The 24921-nt window shown below is 31.8% G+C and overlaps 1 protein-coding gene across 2 annotated transcripts in view; it reads right to left on the bottom strand.

The window, feature by feature from the left end:
* Positions 1–24921, bottom strand: part of LOC116425634 (cyclic GMP-AMP phosphodiesterase SMPDL3A) — a 137760-nt gene that overhangs the window by 68668 nt on the left and 44171 nt on the right. Inside the window, exons 1-2 of one of the 2 annotated variants that reach the window (XM_031973611.2) lie at positions 11207–11288; positions 4818–4891 (exon numbers count right to left, since the gene is read on the bottom strand). In XM_031973611.2, coding sequence (XP_031829471.1) covers positions 4818–4878 — 61 coding nt within the window. In that variant the 5' untranslated portion in view covers positions 4879–4891; positions 11207–11288. Of the gene's footprint in view, positions 1–4817; positions 4892–11206; positions 11289–24921 lie in introns of those variants that run through there. The other variant, XM_076373092.1, reaches the window with a different exon arrangement.

Genomic DNA, 24921 nt, shown 5'->3' with positions numbered 1-24921 from the left:
TTTTAAAAACGATAAAAAACTGTGCAGTAAGTGTCAGTGAATGTAGTGTTTATCTTGAAATATTGAAATGAAATAGTTCTATCTCTTGATTTGTAAATTATTTCTATTTAATACAGCAATTAGAGTAATGTAAGTAGTATTTCTTTAGAGAATAATGTATACTAAAAAAATGTTCGAGTTCACAGGGTTAAATTGGAAATTTCCTTTAATAAATTATTTTAGAAAGAAGAAAAATATATGTTTATTAAATTTATCAAGAAGTTTTTCTGTTTTTTCTCTATAAAAGCAAAGAATTTTTCTAACTGTAAATTAATATTGTCGCTATGTAGTGGATGATATTCACAATGAAATTTTGCTATAATAAAGTATTTTAGAATGTAAATATTTATTAAATTTATCGGAACGTTGTCCTGTTGTTATTTGTTCTTAACAAACAAGAAAAGAAAAAGAATCAAGCCTTGCTAAGTTACTGTTTAGTGACAAATATTCAATGTTTAAAGGTGTTGAATATGCATCTGAACCCCAGAAGATTTACTGGATTAATTATTGAGTGACTATGATTCCTTAATCGATATATCTGAACATATTTTGGAACTGAAATGAAAATTGTATCCAGTCCAGGAATACGACACTTGTCATCTATTTATGTTACAGGGATTTCCATCTGATATTGACTAAAATACAGTATGTACAATGCACTTTAGTACTTGATATGTTTACTGACCTAATTTCGAAGCGCAACTAATTTTTTAGCAATCTCAGGCAGTTATTTATACCTTTCCTAGTTAAGTAATTATTTTTTCTTAAAGAATAATTGTACAAAAGTAATATCGTAATTAATTAATTTGTTCGCAATGTTTATCATTCATACAGTGATTTGAATGAAATGATTTAAAATGATAAAAAGTAATACATTTACAAGAAAAATATATTTTAATTATTCGCGAATTGAAAAGTCCTTAAGATTGTCAATGTATAGGTAGAATCTAACAACGTGTAGTTACAAAGTCAATCTAACGTTCAATCTAACAAATGGATTATTAATTTGAAAATAGTGTACCTTTTCCATTTTCGTTTTAATAGTGAAGTTGAAAACTTTCATGCAGAAGGTATTGGCAAACTAGGAGAGGATAGCCATTGAATTCCAGAATGCTATTAAAATTTGTGACATAAGAGGTACGAGAAACGAGAGAGAAACTCTCCGATAGATTTAATGAACCGACAGCTTCATTAATCTTCGTTAAAATTTTCATTTCATTACGCTATGCACGATTGCACATTCTGTGAACGCATAATTCACACTCCGGTTATAACTCTCAGAAATTAATTCACAATTTGACCAATTTATCAGCCCTAGAAATGTCTGTCCATTCAGCTCGTTTAATTCGTTATAGGTACATATGTATATAAAGATATGTATATATATTTATAACTGAAATGAATTTCAATTATGAAACATCCTAGAGATATAAGCCAACAATAAAACTCCATTCAAATTAAAATAATTCAATTATTAATTAATAATAATAAGAATAAAATGTTTCACTAAAACTCGAACGTTTAAATACCTTCATTCAATTTTCCTCGTAAAAAATATATTTTAAAAAAATCACATCATAAATTAATCTCGATTTGGGTCGAAAAAGACCCTACGGCCTGATTAAAATTAAATCGTTTTGAATAAACATATTGTTTCTATGGACAGTTTATTTTTAAAATTTCAAAACCATTGACATTTCAAAACCATTGTTTTTAATATTTTTAATAAATGTAAAAACTTGCCAGACTCTTTAAGATGAATAATGAAGATTATAGTCTATTGGATGTTACATCATGTATTTTGATATCTTGATATTAAACTCTAATTATTCGATCCATATCTTGCAAAGTTTCTTGGTCATAAAGGTCTTCTTCCAAATTCTTTCTAGAAACAAATTGTAATGGCACCTGATTTTTTGAATGTACTGAACATAATATTCATCCATTACATACAATTCAACAATTTGTAAGCCTTTGAAATCCACATACGCCGAATTTAATAAAATTTTTACACAAGGGTTGTTTATTGTACTGACATTTAACATGTATTTTTTCATTGATAATCGTATACCTTGAAGAGGTGAAAACAATATTTGAAATTAAGGTTGAAAATATTCTGTTTAATTATTATATTAGAGAATTAGTACAGAAGAATTTGTTTAAAAATTATACGATTTCGCAAATGTTAGGCAACTTTTATGTAAACTTGTGAATGCGTGTGAATCAAAAGGAGAAATATGAATATTTTTTTTATTCTTTACGATGTAAACAAATTTATTACACACATTGTCCTCTCCACTTTGCGCGATGACATGTGAAAATAAGAATTCCAGAGACACGTAACCACCATTTGAATTCACAACTCACAAATTTGCATAAAAATCGCGTACAATTTGCCAACGAAAATGACAAAAGTTACAGAAGTTTTTCATATATTTTTAAAGCATATAATTTGCTTTTTATTTAATTATATTATCCAATTACGAAACAATCCAAAAAAATATATTTCCAACTTTGTAATATGAGTGACGATAAAAAAATATTATTAAGATTATCCTGTGCATGAATTTTATTAATATAGACGTATGGGAATTGATACCTGCCTAGTATTACGCTTGATAATAATATAAACAGTCCATTTAATAAGAAAATCGTATACACCTGTCCATTTAGTATTTCACAATTGAAATAAGATTTAGTAATGCGATTATTTAAAATACCTTTGTAAAGAGAACGGTTTCACAATGCTTTTTAATTACATTAGAGCTTGATGATAGTGATGAACAATTGCAGTTGGAATATCGTTCACTGTTCAACCACACAAATACCTTTGACGTTGCATTTGGCTTCATCAGACAGGATAACGTTTCTATTTTCTTCCGTTGCGCGATTAATCATGAAACGCTGGTACACTATCAAATCCTTCCCGGAATCATAAAATAATCACACATACATCGAGTTCATATGTAATAGGCCACATTGCAACATAGAATGCATTGAACGATCAATGTTTATTCCTACATCAATTGAAAGAGCATCACAATTTGTAATTCCCTTTAGATACCGCACTGTAGCGGAATTACACTGATTTAAGCACTTTTTTAATATTTTTAATATTTGAAGGATTTTTATGATCAAAACTCTAGTGTACTTTCACGTGAAAAATACTGATAAAAATTAATAAAAATATGATTCTAAAGGAGCAGACTCACTGATTCTTCTAAAATTATTTATAGTATGTTCTAATTATTTTCTTTATTGCATTATTTCATAAGTTCAGTTATGTAATGTAAAAATGTATTCAATAAAGAATTTGAAGAATTGAAAAAGTAAGTACAATATTAAAAAGTAAAAAATTGTTGCTAAAGTATCCACATATATTCTTAATTCCTACGAATAAATTTTTTAAAACGATAATTGCTTTTACAATTTAATTTCGTATTTTCTATTTAAAGGAAGGAAATAATATTCATATTTATTGAATTGAGTTTGAACTGAGATCATAAAGGAAGAGGTGAAAACCAATGAAGGTATTCAGATCCTGCATTTCACTGAAACATCCACTATTTAATTGGTATTAAGAACAATCTGTTATCTGAAAATCAAACATACCCGTCAAAGATATAATTTAAAGCTCTGCATCTACACTCGTATGAATACAGAACAAGTTAAACGTGCTGACCAGAAAATGATATCGAGCTGATGTTGCAGGTGTATATAAAACTTCTGCTAGTAAAACGATGATTTATATAAAAATTAAGAAAGTAAATATTTCTAAAACCGAAAGAAAAAAAATATATACACACGCAGACACAACGATCTTGTCTTTCATTTCAAAAGTGATGCTTAACACTAAACGTACCGACACTTCATAATAATCTATTTCACCGTAATCATTCAAATAATTGGTTATAAATTGGTTATAAAAGGTTAACAAATTAGACAATACATTTTCTAACAAGGAACGTTATCTAATCCAGAAATTCAAATAATTATGAAACATTATCTGTAAGTAGAGTAAGTCGAGTTTAATGTATCGCAATTCTTTTCCTGCTAAATTTTACTTTGAAGGGTTAAAACCACCCATTGAATAACTCAACTTTTTCTTTCCCGTGAATAGGCAACAGTAAAAAGTAGCCGATAAAAATTTAAGTAGAAACATTGTTCCTTCACGCATATAACATTGAAAAATAAAATGTTCAAAATACCCTAGCCACCAATCCTTTCCGAAAAATTTTATTTTTCAATTTTTTAAACGTATAAGAACAATGTATCTTTTGTCGAAACTTTTTTCGCTATCTCTTATCGCCTTCAAGATAATCTGCGGGAAAGAAAAATTTGCATTTTTTTCAAGGAGTAGTTTTACCCCTGCAAAGTGAAATTCGGCATGAAAAAAATTTACATTATATTATGTTACTGGCACCAGAAATAAAAAGAAACACAAAAATTGAAAAACCGGTTAATCCAATAGCATAAGAATTGTCATGAGGTTAAATGGTCGAAAAAGCAGAATTTTAAATCAAATTTTAATACCGATCATTTGACCGGGAACGATACGTTTAGTGTTAATTACCCAAATAAAAAGCCAACCTATCCAATAGTGCGAAATCGACGCTGTTGACGTTTCAATTAAAAAATTGCAACAAAAGAGAACACGAAGAAGTTTCGTTTTAATCTGAAACATCACTTCGACAACGTCCCTGTTACAGAGCGCACGAGAGCTCAGCGAGAGGTAAGGGTTAACTGGCACAGTTTTACGTACACATGCATGCATTTACCTATTTTCCCTTGCACCGCGCACAGCCACGAGAGTATCATCAGATAGTCGCGGATCATCATTCCGGGATTGGATCTGTAATCACGTAATGTTCGCATAAAAAACTAGGACGAACTCGGCGCCTGTCAAGCTTAACAGAGTGAACGTGCGAACGATCCGGGACAATGATAACTCCCATTGTCATCGAAACGGTGCCGCGAGGATTAACATAATTTCAAGGAACCTCGGGAAACCAACGACCGCGTTGCACGGGGTCTTATGAAATTTCATGAATCTTCCGCGTGATCTGTCGCGACCCGTTTCAACGACGGTGCCGGGCGTCCGCAACACCGGCATTCAATTTTAATCTCGAATTTAATTTCGAAGATCGACGATGCGTCTTGCAGGTCGGAGACCCGTTACGTCCGCAACCCGATACCTTGAGAAACGCTGCTCGTAAAACAGTTTACAAGGCTCCTTCAGCTGCAACGAGACACCGTAAAAACGTCCACGGACCAATAGCGTCGGTCCCGGATCGTTTGACGGGACTACAAAAAAAAAAACTGATGCAATTCGTGAACCGTATAAATACATAACTTGGACGACACGCTGAAAGCGACGGCTAAGGAAAACAGAGCGCTGCGGGCTTGGGGAAAAGGAGATGGTAAGTCTTTGGGAGATTTGGATTAACCCTTATCATTAGCATTTCTTTTATATAATAATTGCGTTTCTTAACACTAGGTTTATGGATATTTATTGTACAATCTATTCTATTTTGTTTCTATTGGTCTTCGAGAAATTGACATTGATTCATTTAGATTTTAGAAATTAGAGATTTTAAGATAAATGAAGAGTTTGCTGCATGAGAGCACTTAAGTTGGCAGTAGTGGTAGCATAGCATTCTACGTCTGTTCTTCCCACGTGCATTTTTAAATTAAGTATTATGTCGAAGAGGTAAAACAAACAAAGAAGTAAAATGAACAAAAGAACAACTCTGTATTTTATAATATCTTCAGATATATTCTATTCGTTTTGTAGGGCAGTGTATTTAATAATGCATTTACAGTCCCACAATAGATAATTAAAAGACATTTGCATTATTGCATCAATCAATGTTGAGGTAAAGATTTAATAAATAATGTTTATAAAATTCAATTGTGTTATTATTTTTAACTGTCTAGATAAATGAAGACTTGGGAAGAAATTATTTCAAGTAATATATAATTATCTGAATTATTGAGTTTCCATTTCATCGAGGCTTTCAGCAATCTAGATCATAAAAATGACAACTCGATTGACAATGATTTACTGTATAAAGAAATAATCGATGTTTTGTTCTATTTAATTAAGGATTTAAATTACTTTTAGTCGAGTTCAATTTAGTCTACTTGTTAAAGCAAAAAACATAAAAATAAGAATATTTCCATTTATAAAACTGACTGAGCAATATTTAATTAATTGTTACATCCGTATTATGTAATTTATATTAAGGTAATATTAAAGTTTACTACAAAAAATCTATTACATTAAAATATTTAATAACATACAATAAACAACTTAATTTATAATATTAAATTTGAATCGAAGAGCTCCAAGTTGTTCGTGGAAAAAATTAGAAAACACATTGACTTTACCAGTAGAATATTGTAAGCAAACGACATTACATGTTTAAACATATTTCAACAGTACAGTTTTTCTTTTGTGTAATTACGTGCGCATCAATATTTTATGTGCGCTGATATTTCATTCGTTGATTAAATGTTTATTCTCGGTGTATTATTCTTTCACGATCCTATCTACAAGAGCAGCTAACGAAGCCTTCGGGGTTTCGTGACTGCACGCGGCCATTTTATTTCAAATTTTCACCCTCGATGGATTCTAACGTTAAAACCAGATAATCAGCTGCGATCATCTGGGCCTACCCTCCTTAACTCACTATAACTTCTGGCTAATAAACCCAATCTATCTTTTTCCCCATACACTTTTATGTGTCTTAAGGCGACGCATTAAGGCTCGAAATACTAATGTCAACCATTAATCTTTCCAAGACAAGTGTTAATTACGATTAGCGAATTCACATATTAATTCGAAATTACTTCGTTAAAATAAATTACGTAATATTAAAAGTGTGTAACCTTTTATTTTTACCACGTAACATTTATTTAGTTAAAATAAATACGTAATTAGAAATTTCGTTTACTTATGTACTATTATAGAATTTTTGTTTTTGTTGTTCTCCAGTTTGCATAGTAAATGAATATCACAATATGATTTTTAAAAATTTTACGTAATAATTATAATATCATTTAATTCCCTACGTAAAACTGACTTCGAAACACATTATTTTCGAGCAATTTATTTATAAAACTATTTACTATCACAAGAGTTTCTAATTTATTAACGATATAAAATTGTATTTTCTATCCCCTTGTTTATTAGAAATTTTAATTCATGTGAACTACGACCTTAACAATAAAAGTTCTTCAAGCAAGAAGGGAAAGACCTTTCTGTTGGTAAATAAGGAAAATAATGAGAGTGAAGGCTGCGCCATCGTGAAGTATAAAAATAAATTATTCATTCCACCAGAAAGTATTAATTAATTATTATAGTAATATAGAGGTGATATTATAATTACCATAGTGATATAAATATACAACTTTAGGCATAGACGAAGGAATTTTAAAGAAATCTTTTGTAAAAGAAAATGACTGCGGGTACGGATATAAAAGCTTCTGTATTTGATGCAAATGAATGGCAATTAATACGAGGTGATGAAATTCGTACCTATCAGCAGTGTAATAAATTATACGTCGTGACTTGTTAGTAAATTACTACTTTTGAGCACACCGCACTGCTTTTACTTGGAAATATCATTCTATGCGGTAATGAAAAATAATGTTTTACTTATCTGCTGCATAACCAGCTTGATTAAAGTTACTCATGGAATTAACTCATTAGGTGCCAGTCACGAAGTATCGCAGAAATTTCCCCGCGCGCAGGTATGTCTAAATATTATGATAAGCGCCGGCGAGAGTCTGAAATATTTTCGAAATTAAAATTTTCGCTGTTGACATTTAATCTTTGCCTTTCCATTTGGGTGGATTTAAAAATAACAATTTTAATATTCGAGATCGAGAAGAAGGTTCGATTAAATTGTTCTATAGAAAATTCCGTGAGCGTTGTTCGAACATGTTTCGTGCAACGGAAATTCATCGCGAATTATAATTACATGTTAAAATTAGGGTCACGGTAACAGTCTGTGTATGACCCACATATCAAATTTACGTGATTAATATGAGTAAATACTACAAAGACAAAAATAAAAATAATCGTAACGTTTTAGTATTCACCATGAAGCTAACGGTGTGCAATGAAATCGTTAACTGTCTTCAAAAATTGTTCGGACCACAGTTTGATTATGAGACTGCAGTAATAAAAGGACAATTATATAGCAAATGTTTATGCAGATGCATATTTTTATCGAGTATGGCCATAAAAACGGAACTTAGATAAAAGTCGGTTTTACTCGTACGAATTTTAATGACGTGCATTTTTATTTCGTGTAAAAATGCTTGTATCTTGCACGCCAATACATATATAAAATACTGCGCATAAAACTCTTTTCAATTTTTATTCACTTTTTCGGTATGAAAATATTCAATAAAAAATGTTAAATTTTGTAGATATAAAAACATGTACAAACATGCCAAATATAATATTCTTTTTTCGCTCTGTCAATATGCAGGCACATATGAAATAATTCCTGTTGCAGTAAATAAAAAAAAACTGTGTACCGTTCGAAATATCTAGAACTGATATCACTGCAGAGAATATGCAGATTATATTATAATGTGCAGAACGCACGAGCATATTCAAAATACATTGAAATATGCAGAATAAATCAGAATATACAAAACACGTTGGAATATACAGAATACATTTGAGCCATCTAGAATAAATCAAAGCATGCAAAATCCATTGGAAAATACACAATGAATCGTAATAATTTCATTTAATTACTTTATCATGTTTCGTCTCTTCTGAACATTTAAATGGTTTATGTATGTTTTATACAATTTTCCCTATATATCCTGCATTCGCAGAGTTACAAAAGTGTTCGAATTACAAAAGTTAATGTCTGCATTAATTAGAAGAATTGTACTTTGACACTCAAGGCGTGGATCACAGTCGCAAAAGCAAATGAAGCATTTGTTAATTGAATAAACATTGTGTAGAAAATATTGTTCCGGCATAGAAATGAAACAGTTTTTCATTAATTAACCAAACGTCAGATTTATAATGCATTCTCTTTTTCCTAAGAAAAAATAATATAGCATAATAATTGGATTGTATAATTTGATGCATTTATAGAGTTCAAAAATCAATATAAAATATATTAATACAATACAACATACAGGAAGTAAGTTAAATTTGATTTAATATAATATTTTGTTAACACTTTTATTCAAATATATTTTTATACTAATTTTTGCAATCCAATATTAATTGAACTCAGTGATCTTCTAACATTAAATTAATTGCAAAGACAAATATTTTGTTATTGACACTGTGTCTTTAATTAGTACACGACTTCACTCGTGATAATAAACGCAATCACATCTTGAGGAATGGGTACCAGCATTTGAATACTATCTATTGATATTCAAGTCTATTTCATGCATCATTTGTGGGTTACCAGTTTTCCCAAAGACCAATAAGGGAACCGAATAGGCAATGAATAATGATGCGTTTATTGACAAGATGTCTCATCGTGCAGTCTAATTTCAACCAGCAGATTCCAAAACTATTCTCGTGCATTTCAATCAGTTCTATAAATAACCTTCAATTCTGAAAATAAAACAACATTTGTGGCATATATTTTATTCATCTTAAAATACCAAAAATATTTCAAAACTTCCCATAACATTATTGTTTAGTAATTCATATAATAACAATGATGCTTTCAAAATGTTTAACTGGTAAACATAAAGAAAATCAAAAATTGCATCGTTTATTTTTCGTGAAAACTGACGAGACGTGTTTAATATTTAATTTAATTTACTTAATCTATGTTATTAATCTTATAAAGAATTTTGATTATTTACATAATAAGAATCTATCTAACTTACTGGCTTTATTTTATGAATTTCTTAAATAATTTTTATTATTTGTTTATTAAATTTTTATTTAATTCACTTGTTTTATTTCACAAATCATTTAATGAATTTTGATTTACACGACCTCGAGTATAAAATAACTATAAAATTTTGTGCTCTCAAATACTATTATTTATTTATTCGTTTGACTATACGTTACTAATTTATATCATATGGACGCATAATATATCTTACAGTGGACGTATTCAAACGCTTCTTAGAGAATGAAAAGAAACGTTGTTTTTACGTAATTGGGGATCAATTGCAAACGTTTTATGAGGATGAAACTATGAGATAAATTCACAAGGAACCTGTGCTGCTTTATCCCATTCTTTACTGCTTACTGCTTACAAAAACATAATCCGCTTAACATTCATTCTTTTCCTTTATAATCTTCATAAGCTTGTATACAATACTTATACAGAGTGTCATATAACTTATAATTTGGAGAACGAACGGATTTAATAAAACAAAATGGACTTGTAACTTATAATAAACTTCTCATACCACAAAAAGGACAACGTCCTAAGAAATTACGATTTCAATGACGTTGGAAAATTAAGATTGTTTACAGCTATTATTCTCTCAACCATATTACATCTCATAAATCCAAAGAAATTTACTTCGTTTCATCTACCACCGAGAAAATTGATACTGAAGATGATACAGTGTTCATTGTTCTTATTATGAATTTTTAATTAATAGTTATTTTTCTTCAATCATAAAAATCAGAAATATATACAAACCAAAATTTTTCATATAGCAACGACTTTAAAAATCTCAATACACTTACAATTCTGCCTAATTTCCGTTCTCAGTTGATTATATTAAATTAAATTATAAAATCGACTCATTTCATAGAATTATATTTAACAGAATATTTGAAAAATAACAATTTGAGGTACCTACTTATGTATTATACAGACCACCTTTATTTCCTAACCGAAAATCGCACTAATCAGTCATCTGGGTCAGGCCTTAGTATTTATTTAATATTACAACACTTTATTAATATTTCATTATTATTACTATCATTACCTTTTATGCCTTAAACTACAAAGATAGTATAATACATAACTATACAACATAACCACTAGAAACGTCGTTTCTCGCGATATCATCAAAAACCTCCATCGTTGTATCGGAGTGTCAAATAATCAGCGTAACGTCAAAACTAATTACAAGCGAAGGTAGCAAGATGGAAATGCTTCCAGTGACGATAACATTTCAGTGCCGCAGTAAACACGTTACTCACTAAACATCAACTCAGGGATCATGAATTACGTTTAGAACACCCAGGCCGTGTCGTATGTTTTAAAAATCGAGTCATGCAATTTGACTCGGTGCGCTCCGCAAATTGCAACTGGTAAAGAACAACCGATTGTCCCTGGGGAAGCGTCATTATATCCGGTCTCGTGACTATCTCTGCTCGTGTAACCGCGATACGTTTGCCAATGGCCCGATATGAAACACGCATCGCACGCAATTAATGCCGTGCTCCATTCGACACCACATTTTTCCCTGTTCTACACGGGTTTTCTACTAAACCCGAAAACACGCTGGTATCTTGTAAACTCGGACTAATGACACGGCCTGCTTCGATTTACGAGGCGGCTGTTAATCCTTTCACTGTGAAGCTCGTGGCGCGTACGGGCACCACGAATTCACGAGAAGTAATATGAAACCTTATTAATTTCTTGAAATTCTGGAGTATAATTTTGTTTTGCTGAAATTGGAAGCTTTTGTTGTTAGGAATTTAATAGTGACAGTTTTATTTGAGATATAAAAGAGTAAGCATCCGTTAAGTACTTTGGCACTGAAATATCAAAACATCGAAGAAGTGGACTTCACACTAGGTTTATGGAACGAGCCAGTTTGACTGATATTGACTTTTATGAACATTATTTGATAAATGTTTGGATCTATTTTGATTGATGTAGATATGTACATGTGTATCCTAATTGTCTACTTTTAAACCTTTAATTTCTAAAATGTAAATGGACTAATATCAATTTTTCTAAAGGTTATGGAATAAACTGTACTGTAGCGACTCTTTGTAAATCTGGTGTGAATCGATTTAGGCTATGAGTGGCTCGATTAATAAATTGACTGTTACGGTAGTCATCGATGATCGAGCCATTTAAACTACTTAAAAAACAATTAAAATGTGTAAGTTATTAAAATAACAATTTTTAGTAACGTAAATAATTAGATAATAGTCTAGCACAATTGTAATATAAAATAGTTACTAATTGTTTCAAACATTCATTACAAAAATATTCAGCAATATTTATCTTAGAAGAAAATATTCTTTTAAATATTTCGATTATACGTAATGTAACATTCTGTGGGGAAGATTTGTAATATTTTCAATTATCGTTGTCTGTAAAGGGTTGAAACCTTAATTGTAGAACAGTTGCACTGTTTGTATGTAATATTTGTTATTTGAATTTTTCACAGCAAATGTCTGAAGTGAAATACAGTTTATTGGAAATCTGCCTCCGAATATTGATAAAATCCGTTTTATATTTTATATGAATATTTATTTGAGGTGTAATCCATAATAAAATATAATATTTGATTTAATACAATATCGAGTTATGCTTCGTTAAAGTATTAGAATATAACATCTTATCAATGTGTTACGGAAATTGTATTTACAGAAAAATGCTTAGCAATAAAATGGAAAAAACCTTCAATAGAGAATGTACAATAAAATATATAGTTATTCAACAAATTCCTCCAATTTAACCAAATACTTGAGCGAATTATACAGTTGAGACATACAAAAATCACTCATTCGTATAGGCTAATTAAAAACGTAATACTTATCTGTAGTTATCGTGACTAGACAATTATTGTAGAACATTTACTTCGGTATTATCAAAAATTTAGGAATCTTCATATTCAATAAAGGATAATTCTAACCCCTTAACCTCTTGTCTTATAATAACACGTCGAACTCATGGTGAAAATTTTAATTCTTTTAAATCGATGATAATAATAAGCTAGTTATATCGATCACAGTTGAGAATTAAATCATAGGACATGGAGTTAAGGACCATACCACAATGTACTTACTTTACTCGCATATAATATGCTAACATGATTTGAACGATTTAAACTAATGGATACAATCTAGAACGCTCTTATAAATATCGATATTACTTCCAGACATAAATTAATGTAAATGCAAATACAATGAAACTCACGAACAACTCGAACTGACACACACGAATACATACACTCTTGACAGGTCAGTAATGTGTTATGGAATGAATAAAGACAAAGTAGAAAACCTCATCAAATTTTTGTTAAATATATTTCATGACAAACATTATACAACAGTTATAACGATCATTAATAACCATATCAATTGATACAGTCTTAAAAACCATTAAAAGAAATATATAATCTGAGGTGCAAATTTTAACGAATATGAATTAATAATTGTGAGTTTATTATTTCTTCATTGTTGTATAATTTAAATTACCACATAACATAAATATGTATTCGTTCGATTAAATAAACTAACTCAAACTTTTGAGAACTGCTGTATACAGTACGGTCATTCATTATACTAAAATATACTGGACCGGCTTCTGTTAACCTGTCAATTAGATTACCGTCCTGCTGACACTCGTCGTGAACAGAAATTATCGAGAAATGTTTCGCTTGCAAATAACCGCATTAACGGTAAAACATATCGCTGGTCAATACGCAATTTTGTTGAAACTTCTCTACCCCAACCCCTGTCTCCAGCACAGGCTCCGATGAACGAGAACGACCGGATACCACGATGACGCGCGATCTGGCATGGACATTCGTGTGTCCATAACTTCCCGGAGTAATCGAGCAGAAATGAAAAATTAGTAGTTGACCAAATGACCAGGAAAAAAGGGATTTTTTATTGTACTCTGTAACTTCATTTCAGGTCCGGTTGATACAATGATATTAACCCCCGAGCAATGTTCACATAATTGTTGATTATTCCTGTGAATATCATGGGAATTAAGTTGGATCAAAGTTGGACATTTAATTTAGGGCAGAAACATTTTTGTAACTCAATTATGTTGTGTACCGCAGCAGGTAAACGAAAGTTTAAAATTGTGATTTGTGGTTGCAAGTATCAACAACTTTGTAACAGATGTTAGTTTTATTATACAGTGACTCGGTTATTCTCAAGTCTCTATTTTACTGGTAATTTACTTTAAGACTTATTTATTTTCCTTATTCCATACGACGTGAATATGAAATTATTCATATGTGTGATGCTATTCATGCGTAGAATGAATGACACAGGTTGCTACTTAAAATTGCTTAGGTAATAATAGTATTGTGTGGGATGAATGGTTTGTTGTGTGTGCGTGCGGCCGACCAGGTCATGTTGCGACGGACCGGCGTCGCTATGTTTGGAAAATAGTGTGACTGTGTTTAGAAAATCTTGAGTGGCTGGAACCGAGTGACTGGGCCGTGAGAAAAGCGTGTACGTGACTGCGTAAATTTTGACTATGGACGAAAGATGCGAGTGAGAAGGGAGCAAGGGTGAGAAAGACAGAGTGAATAGGGGTGTGTATTAGAAGCGAGTGGGAATGCGTGCGAGAGGGACATTTTGTGCGAGATAGCGGAGAGAGACATTTTAGTGCGTGCTATTCGAGCGAGACGTTTGTGCGAGACTTTGTGGGAGAAACTTTGCGTAATCAGCGAGCGAGCGTTTAGTGATCTGTAAAGATCTTGCTACTTGTAAGGGAATATCCTACAACATTGGGAACTCCCCCAGGATAACCCCTACAATATTGAGGGCTAGCCCGGGATAGTTCCCAGAATTGTAAAATAATAATCACAGAAAATCTATAATAGTTTACAATTAAAGCTGTAAATACACATGTAAGAACACACGTGAGATTCCAATTATGCCAGTTAAAATGCATATGAAATAAATAATCTATATAGAAATATGATATAGCTAATAATTTAATCAAGTTTGGAGAATAAAGGGAAATATGAAACAGAAATAATAAAATGATAAGAATATTCCTTTATATGAGCAGAAATACACGAATAAAATTTATACTTTGATAAATTAAAATTTTCATTATTCAACAGGAAGGAAATACAGACATATGGTGTAAATCATCTAATTATCTTAGTGAGCAAAATGTTAAACCGACTTTGATGGCAGGTACCAGTTCCATAATATTTTGAAGCTACCGGTGTGAGGAAATTCATTAAAATTAATGAAAATGAAATCACCATGATAATGTGAATTGTAATTCATATTAATTTGAATTCATATCGCAGTTGTAATATTCCGTAATTACCACCACAAGAAACGGCTAGAAATTACATTAAAATTCACTTCAATCATCGTTTTTAAGTAAATCGAAGGAATGAATTATTTTGAAATATAAATTTACAATCTTCTGTTAACAGCATATTGCATAAATTATTTCAGTATTGTCATACTTTGAAAACACAAACGAACAATTTTTCAAGGAACATGTAAAAAGATAATTAACGACTGTGATAATAATAACTTCCCTTGGTCGAACATTGTAAGACCTGGGAACATTTTTTTTATAAATAAACGCTTTCAATTATCGTGGAATATTGATGATTCAAGCTAATTGTTTTGAACTGCATCTACTTAGTATCATTCGACTGAATGCAATTACAATACAATAAGAAAAACATTAATCAAATCTACAGATAACGATTCTGTCACAACATTTTTTCACATTTTTACTTCTAACTAATTTATAATTACCTGCAAGTAATAATATATTGGATTCACTTGTGTTTCTTATTAATTGCAAGTCACTCACTTAGTACTATCAGTTAATCAATTTTAAAGCCAAATAATTTAATGTATTTCAAATTTTTATTTAAAAATTTTAAATATAACTGTACTTTTAATTTTTATAAAGTTTTAATATAATTTCAAATGCCTAATCCAAAAAATACTTCAAAGCACAATAATTCAACGATAAAAATGTAGAAACTATAATTCGCTAGAAAGTTGTAATTATTTCTAAGAGTTATTACAAAATCTAATAAGGTGAAAGGGATAATTGTGAAAGAAAAGTATAGTGCAACTTAATATGGAACCCCTTTTTTATACAGGAAACGGAGTAGCAATATTAGAATTTTATCTATAATACTAGACATAAAGGATTTTATCGTCTACATCACGTCGGCCATGTAAAGCAATGAAAGTGCATCGCGACTGCATGTTGGCACAGGATCATAAAGGGTTGAGAACCACCATAAACTGGCTGTATTAATTTCTGTATTGAGTTTACAATTTCATCGTGAAGAGTTGGGGTAGTAAAATCTTATCTGCGACGGAACGGTTTCCTCGTTGCCATTTCGAAATTGCCCTGGTAAATTCTATACAACTTAATCCCCTGTCTGGAAGAACAGATTTTATTCTCCATTTTGCAGGAAAAAGAGACGGGGCTCGTAGAAACCGATTATTGATAAGCAGACTAAGAGTCTTTATGCGTCTATGGCATTTACAAATCAGTAGGACACGAGAACGTACACATTAACAGAGACAAAGACATTTCCACTTCATTTTTACCATGAACAAATAATATTGTTGATGAAATCAATCATTTCTTTTTGAAGCTTTGAAAACGTTACAAATATTTTGTTTATTTTATGTTATATCATATTTAAACATTCTGATAAATATTTTATGATATAACATTTCATCACATACTTCAAAGTTATCTAGCAATAAACTCATTTGTTTCTTGTTTATTTACAACTATTTACAACAAAATTTTTATACAAAATAGAATTAGAATATTCGAAATCAGATATCTACCCTTTGTGTTTTAGCTTTCTTCATTAAACGTTATAAATGGTTTTATCGTCAGAATAGTTGTGAACGTCAAAAATTTATACACCTGATTGAAAAAATGCTGATATAAGTTAATTATCATTAATAAACATTCTTTCTAAGATTAAATATATAAAATTGCGTTTTCTCTAAAACCACGACAAAACTTTCTTGCCAACCTAATAAATCGACCTATACGCGTAGTGCAGTATGTGTGGTGTAGTATGTGGTGTATATAGTGTGACGGTAATATAAAGAACAAACTCAACGTTACTTTCCTGCTTCATTCAGCAACCCCAGTCCTCGACACTTTTTATTCGCAAACGCAATCACCTTTACAAACCCTGTGGAAGTCGTTCGAAGTTACTATCCCTATTGCTATACAGCGCGCACGCACTCGGAGCAATGAGAGATATCAAATTCTGTTAGCTGCGAGCGAACGTGTCACAGTTCAATGAATGGGAAGGCTGTAACGCCGTGTCCCCTCAATCCAGTCAGCTCCTCAATTGAAAAGCAGTAGCGTTGATGGAGGTGAGCGGAGTGGGCGAGTTATAGGTGGTGCACCGGTCGCAGTCGCTCCATTATTAACTCGCCGCGCGTCGTTGCCCCAACGCTTCGAACAAAGTACGTAATCTCCTAGTAAACTTGAAGATCCCCTACGCTGCAACTCCCATACGTCACGATACGCCTGCCGAAAACCGGCCGGCTAATACATCATGTCTGACTAATTAGCGTAAACTGCACACGATACATGGCTCGGAAACGATCGCTCTCCAGTGTCGTAAGAACTCTTGAGATTATTGCCGCAACAAGCTTATTCGCATTGGGGGTTGCTACCGAGTCGGTGGCTCTGGCTCCGCGCCGAACGTTGAACCGTAAGGATCAGAATACGTTTATCGGGCAACCGCCGCACGGTGGGCTAGATCGTATAATTAGGAGGATAAGAGTCGAAAATAAAAAGCGCGACCAATTTTGGTTTTACACGATTTTCATTTGAAACGAATTGTGTTCCTCTTTTTAGACGATTTTGATTTGGCACGTATTATTTTGTTCTTTTTATATGTAAACGATTTTGATTTAACATGATTTAGTTTTTCTTGGTAAATGTATATATGAGCCGGCTCCTCGCCGTTTGCAATGACCTTGAAATATGTTGCCAAGGACGTTATTTTTTTTTATACATATAGTAGGCGGCCTCTTTTGTTTTTCAGAATATTCGTAGGAATACGCCCAGGAAAGGGAAGCTATCGAAATTATTTAAAAAAAGGATAAACTTTTGTATGAGCTCGACGTTAAGATATATTGTGAAGGTCATTATTCTTCTGTGTGCCTAGCAATTCAAATTTTTTAGTAGTGACTATTGGTTCAAAAATTATGAAACATTAAAGTTTCGCATTAAGCTCAAATCTTTCGTTTTCATATTTATTTATTAATACTGTTTTATACGGTGTGTACACATCAGTTGCATTTAGATAATAATGGTAAGTATTATTGGGGCTAATTTTTACGGAGTGGGGTGCAACGACCCTTAGGTGTTAACCTACCCCTATTATCTAAATGAAATTAATTGCTATATATCATACGAAACAACTTCAATAAGTGAAGGAGAATATATAATACGATACATATTTTTGTGTATAATATACGGAAGGTGCTCATTCAGATATTTACCACATATTTTCACATGTAACTCCAAAACTACAAGAGGACACCCATTAACATACACAAACTGTACCAAACAAATTGTTTTTCCTTGGTTTAACACGAATTAGAAAAAGATTTATTTTCTTTTTACAGAATTCGGTGTAATTTAACATAATCGCCTAAATTCCAACATGAATTTTCATATGGTTTATTGCATTATTTTAAATACTGATTTGTTTGGTCTAAAACCAATCTTTATTTTTCTATAAGTACAGTATATATATATTTCTGCACGATTCTTTTTTATACAGATCGTAAGGTTTAAAAACAAATATAGGTGTTAGAGGATGCAAGAATTAGTGAGTGTTTCTTGCACTGCACTCGCTACTTAAATACATAGCGATTTCTATTATTAGATTAATCAACAATGGTGAAAGTAATATTAGATCATACACGGAGGTATATCGATATATAAGTAAATTTCAAATTTTCAAATGTAATTCTACTATACAAAACTACTATAATCCTATTGACTTCATTTTAGATTCATTTAATCTAGAATACAAAAGTATATACAAAATAGTATTGTAATTAATTGAAAAAAATTATTAACAAATTTATTTCTTTTAATCTGATAATTTATTTATAATAAGTAATATTAGAAATCACTATACGTTTAAATGTCGTGTACAGTACACGAAACATTCACCAGTATGCTTTTATGCTTTTACCTCCAATTTTCGGAGTTCTTTCCTCCTAATTGTACGATTTGGACCACTGTGCGCCGCGCGCAGCTGGTAATCGCATTTCCGCTCAGCGGATCACGTTTTCCGGGTCTCGTAATGTAGATGAGAAAGAAATTATTGATCGATCTGCTGCGCCGCGAATAACCTTACCGTAATGTAATCTTGATTTCTTAATTGATCCTTGAGAGAATTGTGAATTAATTATTGAGGGCAAATCGTAATTGACGATAACAAACGGGTATCTTTTGAAGTATCAACGGCGCACAAAAAACGTTTAATGGATGTTATGTGGAGCGAGAACGCTCTCTGGTTATGGGGAACCTTTTGTTGTATTGATTTAAGAGATATGGTAGTCAAGTTTTGTTTTTTATATAGTTGCAGATATTTCTTGCTGTTTCGTTTATTAATACGTTTGAATGGGACTTAAAGATTCTGTGAAATGTATACTTGATTTTTAATGGGTCTCGAGAATATCAAACATAGAAATTTAATTCATTTCTGCATTTTATATTTTATACCTCTTACTTTCTGTTTTATTATCAATGTTACTTATTATGTTGAATAGTGCGTACGTTTTACAAATTCTTTGGTTAGTAATTCGCAGTGAAGGACAACTAATTATGCACAGAATATGTATCAGGCGTATGATGGTTAAAATTTAATGTAGTTTGCAAATTTGTTATTGTCTCTATTTCATAGATATATTGTACTATTACTATATTGATTACAATATATCAATCCTTTATGTTAATTGTAAGATAATTTTTTATTACTCAGTAGAATACTTATAGCAGATTGATAAATTGTCTGTGGGTTTGTTTTGGGATATAATTTAAAGAAATAGAAGTTATAAAAATAATTAATACTTCCTTAAATTGTTGAAATCACTGTACTAAACTTTCAATTCTTACGTACCATGATATAAAATTTATTCTAGTTAGAGACCGAGAATATATTTCGATTGGTTTTATTTAATACATTAATTAACAAGAATATGTTTCTTCTACTACTTAGGAATATTAATTTTAACTATACATAGTGATTAATAATTACGCGACCGAGTTGTAAAATCATTCTATAAAATGCAAAAATCAGTTTTCTTTTATTGTCTTTTTTTTTACTTTATTACGCTAACGAAACAATGATTCAAAATTATTCTACACCATAAACAAAGTTTCATAAATATTGCAATCGTAAAATCTAAAGGTGTTTTCCGTTCTCATATTTTTCGCGTGCTCGCGATAAATAATATACTGCAACACTTGCAGATTGTTCTGATAAAAATAAATCAAAAAATGTATTATCAAACACGCTGATAAGTTGCATTTGTATTACATTCTTGTTGTACCGCGAACACCCGATTATGTTACTCTTCAAGATCACGCTATTTTTTCATTATCGTTTCGTTAAACATTAACTTCCTCCTCCTTCAGACGGTAACTATATGAAGTATAATCAACTGAATAAATTTATGCAAATCTACATTTTTTATAGACGAATTTGAAGGGAACTAAAATTAAGCGAAATTTTATTTTCTTCGTTTATGGTTTGAAAAAATGGTAATTCAACGAAAACCTGATATTTCTGTTTATTTATAATTCCCTAAGAACTTATATATTCTGATACTATATAAATTTAAAACAATAATTAATATTTGTTTACACTTTATTTCTCATTTAACGATCCTACCATGTAATTCAGAAAATTTTTCAACAAGTCGTTCAATTTCTCCGCTTCCAAATAATTACGAAGTACATGTATGAAATAAACTTCAATCACAATAGACGTAGAATTAAATAGAAAATCTCGGATACTGTCGATCAACATTTCATTAAAACAAATGTACGTTGCTTATACTATCCCATCCGTGAGGTGATAGAAGTTCAAAATTATAAATAATATTATCAACTGTATTAAACGTTGAATAAAAAGTGTTTAATATTATAATTTAATCTATTATTCCGCTATAAGAATTTGATATAAAAAGACGTTGACACTAAAACTATCACACTCGTCAAAATGATGAATTTTAATTTTCTTGTTTCACGATTATTAATATTTTGAACGTGTTAAAAATCTAAAAGATTTATAAAAATAAATAGTTTCACCTGAATACTACAATGAACACCTGAAAAAGAGGAAAAAGATATATTGCTACATTTTCGTAAATATGTAATCCTTATAAAAATTGTAACAATAGATTATTTTCAGTTTCTTCAGACATTTGTTATAGTATTCAAATGAAACTATTTATTTTCGAAATCATTTTGAATATTGAATGCTTTTAAGGTATTAATAATTGCGAAACAAGGAATTCGAAACCAGTCGTTTCGACTGGAATGAGTAGTTCTAGTGTTAAAACAGCATAAAGTTATAAATATTAAACATTACAAGTAAGAAATGTAAAAACTCTTGCTTTGGCGATGGAATATACATGTACGTATTTGTATATTTCCAAAATACAAATATGTTTCTAGAAATATCTTTTAGTGTCGTTTATTTTACTTTGCTATTAAAATAATCAAATATGTGTTTATATTTAAAATTATGATTACTGAATAGAAATCTCTCCTTTCGTCATTAAAATGTAAAGAATAAATTGTAAAAATAAATGGTAACAGAATATCCCAACGAATTCAAAATTTTTACATAAAATGTATTGATTTTTGTCTGGTGGATAGTAGGTTGTAAAAATAATAATAAAAGATACAATTGACACCTGATTTTCTATAACTTTCACTAGTACGATAATTTTAGTATTAACCCCTTGCACTACGATTTAATTTCAGAGTTGCACTTATTAGAACTACTAATCGTTAATAATGTATTAGTAAAAAAAACCATACAAATTGCTAACAAGAAAAATAATGTTTCATTCCAGCACAAAAAACCTGAATGACATCTATATTTGTTAAATAATATAGAAATCTTCGCAATGAGACTGAGACGATATTGTAAAGCAAGGGGTTAATACAACATGTAATTATATTAATCCTTGGCACTCGTATGTCATGCTGGAAATGACAACACACACGTCTCATAGAACGTCGGAAACAGTTTGAAAAAGTACCACACTTTAACAGATTATAGACGTTCAATCTCATTACAATAATAATAAATAAAATAAATATAAAACGTTGAATTCTACTGCTGTAAATTACTTTCATTCATTTCCCTAGAAACAAATACAAATTCACACCCAACAACATTGGAAATAAATCGAGCGCAAAGGGTTAATGTACTATTCTAAAAATACATAGCGTCCATAAAAATTCTCCCACAACAAAAACACGCAGCACACATACCGACACTTCATTCCGTTTAACCTCATTACTTCACCGCGGCGCGATAACGGGGTATCAATCCGGCTTCCCTCGATCACGCCTTAATTTCCGGGCTGATCAACGTATTTAAAACGCGAACTGATCTCACGAAATATTCCGTACAGCCGGTTTATAAATTACACCGCTTATCTGTCCATTTGTTACGACGCTATATCCACACCGTTAGCCGACGGGTGGCAACAAAAGAGCCGGTGGCGAAGATAAACGTGTCAAAAATTTCTTGCTCGTTTACGACGGGATCGCGTGTCCCCGTTCCCGGCGCCTTAAACGCTGCCTGTCACGTGAAGCCTCTCGAAGACGTACGGACCGCCCTGGCCGAAGGATTTAAATCTCGCAAAAATCAGGGCCGGCCGGTTTTCTCGCCTTTTCCCAACACCACCCCTTAAACTTTCGGCTATCTACGGGCTCACGTGACAATTTCTTAACTCGGTACGTAGAATCGAGGCTGTACTTTACGGCCCGGGACCGTTCGAGAACTGTCTCCCTTTCGCGTTTTACGACCGGCACTTTGCGACCCCTCTTTTCACCGTACCGAAGTCTTCTGCCGCTGTTCACCACCACCCCTCCCCTCTTCATTGGCTACCCTTGCAACCCCAACAACCATCCCCTTCCCGGTACCAACGTCTTTTACACGCCACGAGCTTACGTTCCTGCCCAACTTTATCGGTAATTGACCTCTGTACAGCGTTTACGAAGCCACAGCGTTATCCGGTTAATTTTCGAACGCTGAACGGTGTACTTGCGGTCCCCCGATTTGCGAGTGCGGCCGTAATGAACACTTAAGGGGAACGGGCTTTTTTAACGGTTCGTAGGGGAGGTCGATCTTTTCGCGGGGATTCTTAAGAAGGTTCTTGTAGTTCAGAAAAGATTAATATCTTTGGGTGAATATATTTTTTTTTAGGACAATGATGGTTATTATAGATGTATGATAAATGGATAGATAGTCAGTTGTATGATAGTATTTGTATATATTATAGAGTTGTTTTGTTAATCCCTTGCCCTATGATTTTTTTCTGAACTGTGATCGATCTAACTACTTTGTTATTAATAATTTATTGCAAATAAGAGAAAATTCTAATCTTATTCTATGTTAACGTGTGCTTTGAAGTATAATCATTGATAACAGAGGAATAATATGTAATTTGTATTTAAACAAATTAAATAATATTGATGTTTGTTAGTCTATTTGAAATCTTCATCACGAGTCTGACACGATATTGTAGGGCAAAAGGTTAATGTATAGTATAATTAGAAAATTTGTTTACAACATGGACGTGTCAACAAAATTATTTTCGGGAGTAGCTTTTTTCGAATTCAGTTTATTTTTTGTTATAAGAGGCAATTTCATCCTAAATCATGGTAAAATTATTTAGTCACTCCACGCGTATCCAGACAATAGTTTTGGAATTTTTACTTCGTTCGTACAGACAACCGACCATATCGTTAACCGGGAATTTCCAAAGGGCCGACTCGAACCTCCTTCGTAACGGTTCCGCCAGGCATGAGTCAACTTGGAGAAAATTTCCAAGGCATCGGCAAATCTTCGAGGATCCCTCGCACGTGGCCATTGCCCTCACCCTTGCACCAAGAGGGCTGGCCAAAGGGCGTCGTCCAAGACGCCTCCGATTTTTGGAATTATGCGCCGATTGGGTATTTCCGACTTTCCAATCAACGCGCTCGATGCGACCTGTAGGTGTTGTATAAAAACACCTACAAGATCGCACTCGCATCAGATTCACAAAGATTCCATGAAATTCTACGAGATTCAAAAATATTTCTATCAGATTCCGCCAGATTCAAAGAGATTCAAACGAGATTCAAACAGATTCTATCAGATTCGACAAGTCCATCGTTGGGGGCAGACTTTAATTATAAAGCTTGACATTATGTTTCACTGTTTTGACATTGACATTACGTTTTAATATGTATATTTTATAATACATGTACATACTTTATTACTGCTTCTTGAATTGTTTATTAACAGAGCATAATGTTTAATCAATAATTAGTATGGCCAAAAAATACAAAAAAATTATTTCAAATAAGAGCAAAGCTTGGACATCATATGACATGCGTGCATATATACAAGAGTATGTACTTTTTCAGAATATTCAGTGCAGTGACGTACAAAAAAAAGTAACGGCACACATAACCATACTTTCTAGGCAGACTTTATTTATGGATGCTATATTCCGAGCTTAACTACTAAATATCAAACAACAGTTTTTACTCCCTGTATTCTGAACTGCCATATATTGCAACAGAATAACATATACTATTGAACGAATTTACCAAAAACTCTACTAGAAGAGGGCAATGCTAAAATTCATGAGGCGGCCACGAATAGCGTCCGCTCTCTTGCTTCCGACACCGAAACCGCATCCCCGCT

This window comes from Nomia melanderi, chromosome 13, assembly GCF_051020985.1.
Source record: "Nomia melanderi isolate GNS246 chromosome 13, iyNomMela1, whole genome shotgun sequence".
NCBI lineage: Eukaryota > Metazoa > Arthropoda > Insecta > Hymenoptera > Halictidae > Nomia > Nomia melanderi.
Note: the sequence above shows the minus strand (reverse complement) of the source record. Positions and strands in the feature narration are given on the sequence as shown.